Here is a 16,078-nt window from a genome sequence, read left to right as displayed (position 1 = left end):
GCAAAGTCACAATATAAACTCATTATTATTTCACTGGAAACAAATTAAAATGTCAATAAAATAAATCATGTAGAGATTTGAATTTTCAAAAAAATTTCAACTACAAGGAAACTGTGTGTTGCCAATGACAATGTCATGTTGAGCCAAATGTAAAAACAAAGCTTTTAATATTTAACCTAGTTGAGGGGCATTTGTGCTGCGAGTTGAGGCTGGAAAAGTTAGACATTAATCCCAATTTTGAGATGAAAGATTTAACTTCTGACATTTGTTTGCCAGGATGTAGCTAATGGTTTTTAACATTTCTGGGAAGTTTTGGATTTTTTTTAACTATGTGCACAGCAGAAAAAATGCTTATCTTGTCTTTTTTAGTAATGTTTTGAATGTTTGAATTTTTAATATTTACTACTGTATAGCCCACGCTTCAGAAATAGAGTCAATTCAAATGAATTGAGTATATAATAAGACCGTTTTGATCAGAGTCTGCAGCAGTAGGCACATGTTTTCAGAGCTCTCATAATTAGCTCACATCATATAGAGTAATAATATAGGGAGCAGTCACCTCCCCTGCTCCCCCTCAACAGCACCTTTCAAAGGCGCTTGTACCTTGCTTCCCTCCCCAACGCCGCCACACCTAACACTCCCGCTGTCAGACCTACCCAACCTCACCCTGTTCCCGCCCAGGAGAGAGGACAAAGTGAAGCGTCCGCGGAGCGATCCATCACTCCCGCCTGTCTTCCCGCATGCCCTCCTCAGGAAACACCTTTCAGACCGGGAGATTAGAGTGTGACGGGAGAGGAGAGGAGCAGTGAAAGAATGATGGAGGAGGAGGGAGAGGTGGTAAACGATCCAGAGAGAGAGAGAGAGAGGGAGAAGAGGAACTGGAGAGAAACTGATTGAGTGGGGATACGTGAGATTGATGAGGACAGGAGATGAGAAAATTGGGAGATAGAAGTGACTGTCTTTTTTTTTTTCTTTGCGCACCAGAGGAAGCAGCGTCCAGTGTGGAGAGAATAAACATGAACTTGCCCATTAGGGGACGTGTTGATAGCTCCAAGTGGCCCCTTGGAACATGAGCATGTCTATTAAGGGTTGACATGGTGTGGAACTGAACACACACACACATGCGGTCACACACGCTCTAAGCCTTATTTACTTTAAACATGATACGAAAGATAAACAACAAACTGAACTGTTTTGTAACTATACCATAGCCGCTTTCAGACACGCACGCGTTTATGTGATGGCAATATAACATGTTGGTCTTGTGTCTGTATAAGAGTCACTTTTACGCAAAAGTCATGACGGCAATCTTACTATATCGGACCTTGTAACATTTTCATGTCACTTTAAACATGGTTGAGTTAAAGTGTGAAGTAAAGGGCGTCAGATTAACTGCAGCAGCACAAGGTAAAACATGCAGAGAGAGAAATACATGTCTGGTTCACGCTACCGGTATTGTCTCAATCTTCATCTCTTATGCACAAGTAAAAGTAATCCATTTAATGAACGCTGTGAAAGAGACGATTTTAAGTTGTTGAAGAGATCTTTCTTCATATCAGATCAATCTATAAAAACTAATTTCCCCTCGTTTTGTGACCGTCACAGTCCTAATCTCACTATATTGTCAGTGTTCATTCATGCCAGCAGCTGTCAGTCTTTTTTTAGTGTTATTGCCGCAACTAATGATTATTTTCATTATTGATTACATAGTCCACTAAATAGATTCATCGTTTAGTCTCTAAAATGTCAAATAATGAAAAACATTGATCACATTATCATTGTCCAAAAGTGCCCAAAGTCTATTTTGTATGTCAGAAACTCGATGATATTTAATTTACAATGATACAAAATGATGAAAATAAATAACATCTTCAGTTTTAAGCCTCAATTTTTTTGTTAAACAGTCAAATAGCAAAATTGGCATTGAGAATTTTTCTGTCAATTGATGAGCCTTTTATTCAACAAATTGTTTTTGCATCAGGTAAAGGGTCGTTTCACCCAAATATACAAAAGAACTTACTTGTAGTAGTACAGTGTGTAGCCTTGCAGATCATTTTATCTGCTCAAGTTTTGATTTGTGCCTCCACCCCAATACAACAGAGATGAATAGAGTTTTGTTTGTGGTGCTCAAAGCAATGCAAATTGACATTTAAATTTAATAACAACATCTCTTTCCTGAAACAATGTTTGTTTTTATTACTGAGGAGAATTCACAGAGCAAGATGTTAACCGTTTTCATAGGAAGCTGTTCACACTGCAAAAAGAGTGAGAAAAGTAGGTATATATGTGATTTTGGTGAATTGACCCTGTAACACTATTAACAAGTGTCGTGCTGTATGAGCAGTGTGAATTAACACTGACATACTGTATACCTTATGTGCAGAAAGCATCTCAAGAGGGTTACCACCTGTGCGCATATGACTTGTGCTATGTTTTAATCATCAGTGTAGTATAGAGAAATGCATCACCTAGTTTTACTCTTTAAGGCCTAGATGCACCAAACCAAAATCAGAGAACTAGCGGTGACAAAGACAGACTTTTGCATCGCCTCATTCTGCACCTGCGTGAGATGAAAAACTCTCCACACCAGCAGGTGGCGGTAGTCTGTGTTCGTCTTTTGAAAAGGGAAACCGAAAGACCTAGAATATACAAGCTGTTGCTATGATACGTACATGAAACAAAGCAGTGTTTGCCGACCATTCTCACACCACTCTCATTCACCACTTAGCTTCAGTCCAGATGGCCATGATGTCGTTGTGAGAAGATCCGTGTATTGGAATGATCAGATGTGATGAAGGTGAAAAATGAGAATAGCCTTCCGTGTGTGCCGTCTTGACTTAACTCGTTTGCTTGCTTTCCTCACTTCCGTTTCTCTTCTCGTGCACTGATTCGCTTAAGCCGAACAGCCAACCGGAGTGATTTATCTCATTCAACATGCTGAATCGGCCAGAAAAGCCGCAAACGAGGGCCGAACAGTGCCAGCGGCATGGGACACACTGCAAAAACTCGGCCCACAGACGCTCATCGACGGCCCAACATTTGCTAACTAATGCTTTGAGTACCATGCTGTGCAGTCCACACGTTATAAACCTTATCAGTGATTCATTAAAGAAAGTAACCCATTTATGAAGGATGATTAAGCAGGCTTCTCTCACAAGAACCAGTGTTTGCCCACAAGTGCTGTCTGTGAGCAGATGATAACAGATGATAACTTCTGTCCTGCCCTTATGAAAACAAAAGTGAAATGCCTGCGTCTGCGCTACAGGCTGTTGGCATGTGTTTGTAAAGTATGTGCTAGAAAGTAACTTGACACTTTTTAAGTTGTCAGAGATGTGGAAAATTGTCAGACGCTCTAATAATATGGTGAGCATGACGGATGGCGTTACCGTACCTGCCAATTTAGGTGAAATTCCATAATTTGGAGTTTCTCTGACAGATAAATTGAGATGTGATACACACTATTTATATTAGTAGTAGTCATTGAAATCAGTTTTTATTGTTTTTTTGTGCAAACAGCTATTTTTGTTAAGGAAAAGAAGTGATAACAGGAAGTATACTTTATATCTATATTTATGTGTATGTAAATGAATTGTTCCCTGTTGCTTTCTGGGTCCTGTCAGACCAGGGTGATTGCTTTAAGGCAACCAAAGGTGTCACCTTCATTATCACCTCTATGCTAAGAGGCGCAAGATGTTTTAGCAGTGGCCTTGCAACCTTCAGTGCTGTTAGGCTCCGCGTGTGATTTCCCACACACACAAATTTGGCGTGGATAAAGGCCTCTAAACTAATCGCACCTCTCCTTCACTCATCACCTCCCCCCCCGTGGGAGGCATAAGCCAGCTAATTCGCTACCTACCGCTCCTTTGTAGCGTCTTCGGCTCATTATCTTAATGTCATTTGATACTGAGTGATAGTTCGCCTCACTGAAAAGGTCCCCGAGATAAGGGCCCAGGTATTTAATCGTTTTCCTCTGCTTTGCCTGACAACATGTGAGATATGTCACCTGTGGAGAAAACACCTTTTCTAACACCAACGCTGTTAGGTTTTCACTTCACAAAGGTTGACATTTCCCCTTTGTTTCATAATCAGCATTATGCAAACAGTTTTACTGTCTCCTGTTGTACTTTATTGCCCTAATATACAAACTATACTGCAGTAGAGGAATGTTAAGGAGGTATTTAGAGAGGTTTTCAGTGAGCAGTAGGGGTGGAAATCACCAGATATATTGTGATATGTTATGATTTATTACCTTTTTTCAACTGAAAATTATGCAGTTTGTCAACATCTGTTTTATCTAATAAGATCCAGTTTTCTCTCTGTTTAATTTTCATTCACATATCTTGAGGTCAGAGGTCAATGGACCCCTGTGAAAATGGCCATGCCAGTTTTTCATTGCCAAAATTTAGCGTTGACTTTGGAGCGTTATTTAGCATCCTTCCCGACAAGCTTACATAACATGATTTGTACCAATGGATTCCTTAGGTTTTCTAGTTTCATATGGTATCATATCTTCACTCTAGCTTTAAGAGCCCGCTACAACCTCTGAAAGACAGAATAGCGTCCGTCGGATTGCTAGGAGGTTGATAGTTTATGTAATAACAGATCGATACAATATTCCCATGCAAAATGTCGCGATACTATGCTGTATTGTTTTTTTTTTCTACCACCCCTAGTGAGCAGTAATGAATATCCCTCTTTATGTGTGTTTAGGAAATACTCACAGTTGATAAGGCGAAGTGTGTAAAGCTGCCTAATCCCTTGTTCCACAGCTCCTTAGGTAATTAGGACATAGATAAAACAGACGACCACATAACCAACACTGATGCTCTCAGTTGTGTCCCGATCTTGTCAAGTTTCACAATACATCAAACATCTATTGTGCAACTCTCTTATGTGGGAAGCTCTGGATTTAAAAAAAAGGCCCTTTAACTTGATATGTGACACAGGTCTTGTGGTGAAGAACTACTAAGAATTAATCATCATAGACCGCTCCAACAGCAAATCACACACTGACAGTAATTGCAGGGATACCTCTCGGGCATAAAAACAACCACACGTATACAAATGTGCACACACACACTTAAACAATGACCTGTATTGTTGGTTGTAATTATACTCTTTTGTTGCTTTCCTGACTTAATGAAATCCGATCTCTCAGATGCTTAGATGCTATTTGTTTGTAAAAGTTGTTTTTGATTTTCATCGTACACAATGTGATTATGTCTTTAGTTTAAAGTTTCCGAAATTACACGCTATCACTCCGATTTCACTGACGGGTCCGTAGCCGTGCGAGACGAGGCTCCTCCTGCCCAATACGGAGTTACTACAAGTGATTTATTTAACCCCCTAACTGCAACCATGAGGCAAGAAGATGAGCCTTTCTTTCACGGCAGTCATGAATTGGGCCCTAAATGGCCCTTACTGTTCACCGGCAGGTAACGACGCTTCCAGCGGTGGGAGTCGGGTCGTTAATGTCCCATGTTAGGATCAGTGCTCTCTGGCTGCGTACTGAGTTATGGAGATGAGCGTAGCGACTGGGGAATGTTTTTCTGTCTGTCTGAGCCCCCCCTCCCCCCCTAACTGCCCACCACCACCACCTTCCTCTCATCTGGATGTTAACGCATTCTCAGGCCTCAAACAGCAGACTTTTTGAAACACTCAAAACAACAGCCACGTCGGGGGTTAACACCAGTTACGACTAAGGTGTCACACACTCCTGCGGTTTAAGTAAACACTGTGTGTGCGCATGTGTGTGTGTATGTGTGTGTGTGTGTGTGTGTATGTGCCTGCCCACCTCATAACAGTCTCTTCATGATCTTCCAAATCTCCTCTGTAAATAAAGTCACAAGTGACAGCTTGCGTTCTGTTTAACATGCAAATTCAGCCCAACCCTTTGCATTTAAAGGGGATAAGGAAAGATTGAGCAAACCACACTGTCACTGCCTAAATGTGAGAGGAAGAAAGTGCAGCGGCAAGTGAAACAGGAGATGCTTAGCTTTTTTTTCTTTAAGGAGATTGACTCTCCTTTTGCATGTCTTAGCTAGCTGAGCAAAAGGCTGTCCTGCTCTCTCTCCTGTTGCATATGACAGCTATCACATGCTCCGAGACTTGCACTGATTTACCAAGCATTTATCCGGAATATGATCTAGTGATATGACAGATTATACGATATTATACTCTCTAGCTTCACAGTTGTAGTTTATGTATTTTAATGAGAGTACAGTTTGTAGGATTTGGCGACATCTAGTGGTGTGGTTGCAGATTGCAACCAACTGAGTACCGCTCCGCTCACTCCTCCCTTTCCAAGACTGTGGTAACGTGAGCTACCGAGTGCAAAACCGTGGTAACGCCGTTCACCTCGCTCAGAGGCTATCCTTACCATAATAACACTACTTTAGGAGCAACGGAAGTCAGACGGCGGCTGTCAGTACCACGGATTTGCACTCAGCAGCTTATGTTACTGCAGTTTCGCAAGCGTGGTGGAGAAGTACGGTGGCCTTCAGGTAGCGTAAAAACGCAAAAGGCTCTTCCTAGATCCAGTGTTTGGTTTCGTTCTGGGCTACTATAGAAACATGGCGGAGCAACATGGTGGACTCCGTGAAGAGGACCCGCTCCCTATGTAGATATGAAGTTATCTAAGCTAACGAAAACACAACGATTCTTAGTTTCAGGTGATTATACACTAATGAAAATATAGTTATGAAAAGTATATTCCATTTCTGCTAATAGATCCCAGAAATGTTACACACTTTTCCCTTTTTTTACTATTAGTTAGACCTTTTTAAAGGCGTAACCAAAGTGAAAAACAACACGTTGAGGTTTTACGGGGAGTTATGTGCTGTGCTGGGACCAGTGACTCCGCTGGTTGCCTCGAAACTGCTCAGAAACTGCTAAGAAATTGTCTGGCATATGTCCCCCCCGATAAAATGTTGAGTTATTGTTTTACACTTTGTTTATTATGAATTAAACAAAATATAACATGTTAATTAATGAGCTTTAGAGGTGCTGCTAGGCAGATTTGGTTACTTTTGAACAGAGCCAGGCTAGCCGTTTCCTCATGTTTTCACTCTTTGTGTTAAGCTAAGCTAACCAGCATTTGGCTCCAGCTACATATTTACTGAACAGAGTGAGATGCAAGACTCTCTGTAAGAATAAGCACGTCTCCCAAAATGATAAACTATTGGTTTAACACAATGATAATTGATTAGGGTGTCCCTCAGGGTTCCATTTAAGGAGCCCTGATATTCTCCCGTCACTAACCTTTTGTCTTTTTTTTTATTATTATTATATGATTGCGTAGAAATGTGTTGTTTTCTTTTCCCTTTCTATACTTCAAGAGTGTCTCTATATGTCACTGGTTTTGATTAGCTGCTCTCAGCGTCATTTGGATGATGTGCGTGTAGGAAGACTGTAACAAAACCTGTAGTCAGGAAAACATTCATTTTAAATCCATATGTAACTCATCTGGCGTTGTTATGAATGCATAGAGTAAAGGAAACCGCAGAGCGGCATTATCTCAGCCATCATTTATCCTTCTATAGAAGGCACACCTCAATTTACCATGAAGGGAGGGAAATTATGTTTTGATTGCAGTAAAACTAGAGATGTAAACTGAACATGTGCATAAGAGGAAGGCATTTTCAAATGTGCACACACATTGTGTTTAGAGTGATGGCGTAATGGCTTTCCCAAAATGGTGTGATTTATTGTGCATACTTTCAAGTGAGAGGTCTAATGCAGCATAGTTACTAAATAAACATTTTGTTTTAGAGGCCCCGTTTTCCTCCGGGACATCTTCTCTATTCCTAATTCCCTTCTACTTCTCTCTTAACCCAAACTCATTCTCTTTCTTTCACTCTCTGTTTCGCTGTCTGTCGTTCTCTCTTTGAGTCTCACCCCCACATGCACATCTCCCTCGTGCCCAGTGAGTAAACGTGGAACCGTGTGAGCCTTCAGGAGGACTTTGAAATGAGACATGGCTGGGACATCAGAGGACTCTGCCACTCTCAATGAAGCCTGCTTGATTTATACGGGAGCAGGGAGTGGGGGGTTGTTTCCAGAGGCACACAAGGCCACGAGGTCCTCCATTAGTACCCTGACCCCTGTTTCATGGGACCAACCACTGCATAAGAGGAGAGGGAGGAGAAGAATGGAGGGATGGATGGATGGTGGACATGAGGGGGTCTTTTCTTTTTTACCTTAGAGAGTCTGCTATTTACATTTTCACCGCAAGAGAAGGCAGCAGAAATGAGAAACCCTAGCTCGGTCATTTGTCAGTGGCCTGTGGTGTCCCGACTTAAACGTCTGCTGCTGGTTGTACCTGATCCCCTCAGCTCAGGCCCGTCTCCGCTCCCCTCTTTTTTACGATTCCCCTCACAGTTTTACTGTCCGCAATCTAATTAGCTGTGTCTTAATCACGTGTTAAAGCGCAGCGCCTTCCCGGTGTTTACTGTCTGTTTGCCATGCTGTAAAAATGTGTGAGGTGGCTCGTAAAAACCCACAGAGGATTAAGTACTCACTCTCCTTTTGTGGATAAAATCACAGCATCACCGACAAATAATGGGTTATAGCCTCTGGACTGTGCTACTGCAGGGAAACTGTAGCACTGTTGCAGTGTGCTTGTTTTTGAGGGTGTAAGGGGTAGACATTGCCACATCTTTTAAACAGTTTAGTTTCAAGGAAACTACACCATCACAACTTAGAAAATCAGTTCCAATCATTTCATTTTAATCTCATTAGATTTTATTGTTGCTGTAGTCAATTACATTATAGAGAGATTTGACATTAAACTGTATATTATCTGGCTGAAATAGTGGCCTATTTAATTTCCTTTGCGATCCAACATCATGTCATACTGCTTTTATCTCGCATGTGAGGCCCACCGCGCCTACGTCAATCTATGTTTGCTCATCACGTCAGCCGTTCAGTGTTCGCAGACTGAATCCATAACATGTCTTTGTTCCTCAAGAGATCGGTTCCTGTTGTTTATGAACACTTTGTGACAGGCCTGCCGGCTTTAAGCTAACTCGGTAATGGCATTATGTGAACATTTTAAAAAAGACATATGTTTTCAGTGTGCATTACGTTAGGGTTTTTTTTCCCCCATCGCGTTCCATCTTTGGCTAGTTAGCGTGGCAGCCCCTGGACCTATTCATCAGAAAAACCAGCCTAGTTGGAGGAGCCTTACCCAGCGAGGCCTGCCTCTTGATATAAGCATGCTGGAATTTATTGTTTTCAGTAAACATGCCTTATACATAATCTGCCTTGGTAGTCCACACTGCCAGTTGCCATAGGAACCTAAGAGGGTTTTCATAACACTTCAAGGGCTCCCTTAGGCATGATGGGTTTCAGTCGACCCCCGTAACACACTGAGTTGAAGAGCCACTCAGGCTCTTCTTGGGATCTAGGTACAAGACAAAAATGTCCATCCACGTCTTATAGGCCCGGCGAGCATGCTGGGTAATGAGAAACAGTCACAGGCCTTGTGGGGATCCAAAGCAAATTATAAAACACGGCAACAGGTTTTACAGGCATGTCCCTCGTGTGTACGAGGTGATTAAAAGTCAACGCGGAGAGGAGCTTAGGGAGCCACAAGGAGGAAGAAGGTGTAAAACGCCGTCTGACTGCGCGGCCTCTCTTGTTACCGGAAGTCCTTGTCCACCAGACATCCACGCTCTCATACACACCGTCGTGTCTGACAAGAATATATAAAGGGCTCTTGATGGAGAGTTGGGGATTATTGCATGCAGCTGGCGGCTGTCACAGTGAGACACTTAGCCCCTCACCCTTTATCTTAACCCTTTCATATACCACATCCCCGAGTTCCTCTTTTTTGCATTTTCCACACCTGGAAGTCTCCTCTGTAAATCTTGCCACCCTTTTTGTTGGTCTAAAGGTGTCAGTACGCTTTAAACAAAGTGCTTATGGGATCACTATGCAGCATCTGAAACCCCCTTCCCCCATACCTTTTCTATGTGGGAACTGGGGGGATTGTATCCGACATTATATCCGGACAACATGTCGTACGAGATGCTTCATTTAAAGTATTAGTGGGAATCACCGGTGGCCCCACGATGCAATATTATCACGATACTTAAGTCACAATACGATCTTATTGCGATTTTAAACATTTTGCAATATGCTGAGTATTGCGATAAGATATATTGTGATTTATTACCTTTTTTCAACTGCAAATTATGCCGTTTGTCAACATCTGTTTGATTTAATAAGATACAGTTTTCACGTGTTCGTACTGCGAAGTTGATTCACCTCAAAAAAAAATATCCGCCAATTTACGGATGTCTCTTTCCCAATGTAAGTCTATGGGAAAAAGTCTTTTTGGGCCAAATGGCATCACGTGACGGACACAGAAGTTGTAGTACCGCCGTTTGACCACTACGAAAATTTGCTTCACAGCCCGGTGCTCTTCCTGGGGGCTTGGTATTTCCCCACAAAAATCGAGCGTAAATTTGAAGCGTTATTTAGCATTCTTCCCGCCAAGCTAACATCACATGGTTGGTACCTATCAATTCTTTAGGTTTTCTAGTTTTCATATGATACCAGATCTTCTCTCTAGCTTTAAGACTGAGCCTGCTAAAACAATTTTAAAGACGTTAATAGTTTATATAATAAAAGATTGATAATATAAAATGATAATATATGATTCAAATATGATTTTTTTCCCCAATCCCTAGTTTCAAGCATAACTCGCATTGAGGTTCTGAGCTCAAGACAACCAGCAGAAGGCTTTAATAACTGCTCTGTGATGTGAAGTTGCTGCTAGGATGAGTCATCGGACCTATCTCTTCATTTGGACCATTAGTTTAGCTTCCGTCACTTAACCAACGATGAAGAAATAATTGGATTCCAATTTTAACGGAAGTGCTGATAACGGCCAAACATGCTCTTTGACATACAGGCTGATATGCTCACTAGTGATTGATACGGCCCACTGAAGTATCTTTACTAAGTTTATTATCTATGCAAATAGGGCGGAAGTGATTAAGACCTTGGATCCTAACTCTTGTGTGGGCTGCCCATGCTTCTATGCTGCGAACAGACAAGGTATTTTCCTCTGGTTGTGTAGCAGCTATCACATTTTCATCCCCACCCAACCTCCGCTTGTATCACTGCCCACTTTATCTGGGCTGTGCACTTTATCACAAAGCGAACAGTGCGAGTTTGTCATTTTGAATTCAGGACAATGAAACTTGGCAGGAAAAGAGCAGTTAAAAGGATCATGCGGTCGATCTTTGACACAAAGAGAAAAGGGGAAAGCGGAGGGAGATTAGGAGGCAGAGAAGAGCAGAAAAGAGAGAAATGGGACGCCCCTCGGGACCGATGGCTATCTCTCCGCTGATAAGAGAGCGAGTGCCTGAAGGCTGGCTTTTCTTCCCACAGCTTTTTGTACCATCCCCTAGAGCAACTCGAGTCCAATTGTTCGGGATTATAGAAGCTTCTCCCTCCGGCATAGAAAAGTGGATCTCTGCAGGTGGAGATGAGGTGATGCAACGCCGCCTTGGAGTCACTGGGGAAACCTCATGGAAGCAAACATTAACCATAGAGGACAGCCAGGCGGGTGTTTCCCAAATCTCCCACCATGACTTAACTATTAGCCCAGGAAGGGAATCTTCAGTACAACATTTGATGATCTCCTCGACTTCCCCATATTTGTGAAACATCATCAATCCCTTGGATGACTTTTAAGACACAGTAATGTCAATGAAGCAACACTATTTCTGTTTATTTCACAAGCGAAGCAAGAATTGTGAATGAAATAACTGTGTTCCGTTGGATGAGTCATAAAGGAATAGTCCACCCAGACAGTCTCATCATTCAGGTTTTGTCTGTGCATGGTGGGGGGTGTCGGTCCGTGAAGATTTAAAGGAATTCTTTTCGGGGAGCATTTGAGCTTAGTCAGTGGTCATGTCGGTGAGTCACTGGCCTTAAGGCTGTTTTTCTCTTCTTATCCAATATCTTCACAGGCAGTAGCCCCATAGCTAATGCATTCTTCATGCCCCATATCATATCTCATGTTGTATTTAGTCACTGATTCATCAGCAACCTTGGAATAAGTTAGCAATACTGAGGATGGACAAACATAGACTCCCCTGCGTAACTCCCTGTGGGTGGCAGATTCCTTGGAAAGATGATGAAAATGTGTCATCATCTCTATTCTTGATAAAAAGGGAAAGTGTCATACTTTCTCTTCTCGGTCAAAGAGTGTGTCATTTTGCAGAGTCACTCTTGACCTTAGATCTCTTTATGGTGTGAAGGCAGAGTAGGGCTGGGCAATATGACGAGATATAAAGATATAAAAATCTCTATTGTATATATTTTTCTATATCATTTCTATTGATTTCTCTATAATTTCACTTAAAACTGTTTTGTTCATTTTGCACTCAAGTTCTTAATATGAGGAAATACTCAGTACTTTTCATTTCTTAAGTATTTAATTCACACAGAAGTATACAGAAATAGGCTCTGCCATGTCGTTATTTCATATAGACTATTTATTTATTGAATTACCAGTAATATATTGATAAATTGTATATCGCTATAGAGATATGAAATGACTTATATCGTGATAGATGATTTTGGCCATATCGCCCAGCCCTAAGGCAGAGTACTGCATACACAGATACAGCAGCAAACAATACAGCTCACTGGTATCAATCTTTAAAAAAAAAAAATCGACGTTTCAACCCCCTCCTTTATAATATCCTGATATTGGTTTAACATTTTCTACATGTATGAATAGTCATTAATAAGATTTCTTATAATTATATTTTATAGTGTATTAAAGCCTTTTTATAGGGCTGTCCTTGCCAAAAGAAATTCTTAGGCGACTAACACTCATGTAATTTTGTCGACTAAACGATCAGCTGATTTAATAGACAGATCTGTAAAACTTTAAATATTGTGTTTACCAGAGATGAGCTCATAAGTTTCTTGGAAATAAGTCATGAATGAGCATAAAAAAATGACTAATCAACAAAAGAAAGCTTTGTCGACTAAGACCAAAACTAACGATTAGTCAACCTAGCTTCTAATACACAATTTAAAACTGTTCATATATGCATTTAGACAAATCATTATGTATGATTTCAACTCTTATATTGTGTTATAAGCATACATTAACTGTTTATACAACAAGTGACGGTAAAGTTGTTGACAAATACACTAATAATCACTATCTATTCATTTCTTATATACTTGATATAAATGCTAAATAGTGTAACCAGTGATCACTTTTTATTGTTGTTATCCTATAATATATAATTATAGCCTATAATTATTATTATAGATTATTGTTACAACATCAAAAGCTCAGCAATCTGTTTCCTGACAATCTTTGATTGTGGCATACGAGCACGGTGTTATCATAGAGGCCGTCTTCGGCAGTATCTGCTTTTCCTCCGAGGAGCTTTGCTGACAAGGCAGGAGTATGGTATGCTGAGGTGCTTCTGCTCCTCGCCCTTTGCCCATATGTTTTGTATTACGCCCTAGGAGGTGCCATGCTCAGCAGCTCGGTGATGGGGAGGGGATAAAGCGGGCCTCTCCGCCCCAAATGACGCATGACATGGCGCTGCGCCCTGGGCCCTTATTTATGGCTTCCCATGTCAGCGAAGGCTTGCTCCCCTGGGGAGCCCCACGGCCGTTACCCGCTAACTCAGTTCAGGCAGCCTTCAGTGCTCATCTCAAGGCTGGGAGACACACAAAAGAACACACACACACTCTATCCACCGTGGGGATTCCGATCACCATAATGTGGCGGCATGCACACATGACTGAGAAGTATGCAGAAAATCAAATAGATATCCTCATAGAGAAGTTTATTCAGCTGGACAACATTCACAGTTGCGACGTTGTTTTCACAAGAAGCGAAGCCGCGCGTATGAAGCGCTACTTCAGAAGAATGAACGTAACGTCAGCCTACAGCTAGCCCGCTGACAGGCACACACTGCCCCTTTTATCAATGCCTCTGATGTGGAAGAGGATGTGAAATCTGGAGAGAGAGTGAGGAAGAGGTTTGGTGAGAGGATCTGAATACATTTTCTCTGTAGTTACTCAAGAATCCATGTACACATCACACCGCATTAACAAATAAGACGCGTACACTGCCAGCACTCATGCACACACAGGTGTTCTCCACGAGCTATCCGGGAATATTCCAGTGATCCCCGTCCAGCGTTTTGATGTGGGTAGAGGGAAAAAGAATTTAGAGGAAATGAAAGCCAAGGGATGAGAAGAAGCTCGAGAGTAGATGACAGAGGGGGGAAAAGGAGAAGAGAGAAAACCTGCAATCGATAACATTTCAAAGAATTTAATGAACATCCGAGAAAGATTGTGACGTGATGGTGTGCGTGGTTGTTAGGGTTAACACAGGACAAAAAGATGGCTGGGGTTTTCTCTTCCCTGGTATCTCATGTTTCTTTCTGCTTTGGGGAGTGAGCGCAAAAAAAGAGGGAGCACTGTCAAGGTTTTATGTGGCCTTTTGAAAACAGAACAAGCCCTCTCCAGAACAATATATCCAGCTTCTGACAACAGGGCACTCATTTTTCCAACTTCCCAGGTTACTGACTGTAAAACACACTGTTTGAAATCCACTCTGGTCATTGTTTAGTCTAGTGGAAGTCCCTTAGATCATCCTCATCAGCAGCCGTCCTGCATCCCCTTCATGTTCCGAGTCCCACCCCCTCGCCTCGCCTCTTCTTGCAGCAGCTCAGAACCAGCCACTCGATGTTAATCGGACTCTTTCTAGCATTATTAAGACCTGACAGCCAGCGTGTTATTGCAGAATAAGAGGATGAATTGTACAATTGAGTAAACAACAGCGAGCAGTTTGGGTTACGGTCCATCCACCCCAGCGAGCGTCTCCAATTCTAAGAAGAAGCTGTTCTCGAAGTGTTTGTGAAACAATGCTGTGGTTTGTGTTTATCAGTGGTGGAGTGGGAGTGGAAGTGGGGAAGTGTGTGTTGCCTAATATTGTTCCTGTAAATGATACAATGATCCATTGTGTAGCCATGGGACTAATGTTACACAAAAATTGATTAAGTTTCTAGATACAACAAAGGCATCGCCATCCTCATGCCCACACAAAGGCCCTGACACACCAAGCTGGCAGTTAGCCATGGACAGTTTAGGGCCATCGGAGAGCGTCCGTCTTTTTTTCGGTGTGTCCCGCACCGTCGGCTCTAGTCTACCTGTGACAGAGTTTTTTCGGCGGCACCCGTCGATGGGAGAAATCACTCTGATTGGTGGTTCAGCTTAAGCGAATCAGCGCACGAGAAGAGAAATAGAAGTAAAGAAAGCGAGCCAATGAGTAAAGCCAAGAGGAAAAACACAGACCCTCATTTTTCATCGTTCCAATACACGGATATTTTCACAACGACATCATGGCCATCTGGAATGAAGCTAAGTGGTGAGTGAGAGTGGTGTGAAAATGGTCGACAAACGCTGCTTTATTTCATGTACGTATCATAACAACGGCTTGTATATCCGCCGTCCTCGGTTTCCCCTTTTTGAAGGACAAATACAGACTTTGCGGTGTGTTCGAGTGCATTTTTTTGGCCAAGAAAAGGCGACGCAACTGGTGGCCTTCATTGCCGTTAGTTCTTTGATGTCGAGTTGGTGTGTCTGGGCCTCAATAACAGTGTCTACTGACTCTGCAGGTAGCGTAGGCCTGCATGACACCATATCACACCACACCACTGAGCTTTTAGAGCTTTATCTCTCTAACGTTTTTGTTTCATTTTTGTATACATGTACTGTATCTATTCTAGTGCGCCTTCAGAGTTGTTGAGCGATGGTTTCCAGTCCAAGAAAAATATGGCTGAGGAAGAAACCAAGCATTTCCTCTCTCCTGCCTCTTACTCCTTAAGATAATGTGGATGTCCAAACACATGACTTAGACAATGATGCAGGATCAAAGGAAAGACGGGAAGCTGCTACTGATGCTCTTGGCCTGGACTTAAGATTAGAGCAGAGATCTAGCAGTCCAGCTGGACTGCGCAGAGCCGGAGAAAGCCCTGGGAATCTGGATCTGCTTGGTAAAGAGGGGAATACCACACTGTAC

The 16,078-nt window shown here is 42.1% G+C and overlaps 1 protein-coding gene across 5 annotated transcripts in view; it reads left to right on the top strand.

Annotated features, from left to right (window-relative positions):
• Positions 1–16,078, top strand: part of stau2 (staufen double-stranded RNA binding protein 2) — a 100,535-nt gene that overhangs the window by 76,516 nt on the left and 7,941 nt on the right. The window contains exon 14 of one of the 5 annotated variants that reach the window (XM_037756722.1): positions 682–1,450. The exons of 2 other annotated variants lie outside the window; for them this stretch is intronic. In XM_037756722.1, coding sequence (XP_037612650.1) covers positions 682–780 — 99 coding nt within the window. In that variant the 3' untranslated portion in view covers positions 781–1,450. Of the gene's footprint in view, positions 1–581; positions 1,451–16,078 lie in introns of those variants that run through there. 2 more of the 5 variants (XM_037756724.1, XM_037756723.1) reach the window with 2 other exon arrangements.

The sequence above is a fragment of the Sebastes umbrosus genome, chromosome 21 (assembly GCF_015220745.1).
Source record: "Sebastes umbrosus isolate fSebUmb1 chromosome 21, fSebUmb1.pri, whole genome shotgun sequence".
In the NCBI taxonomy this organism is placed as follows: Eukaryota; Metazoa; Chordata; class Actinopteri; order Perciformes; family Sebastidae; genus Sebastes; species Sebastes umbrosus.
The sequence above is the reverse complement of the archived record's forward strand: the minus strand, read 5'-3'. Positions and strand labels throughout refer to the sequence as shown.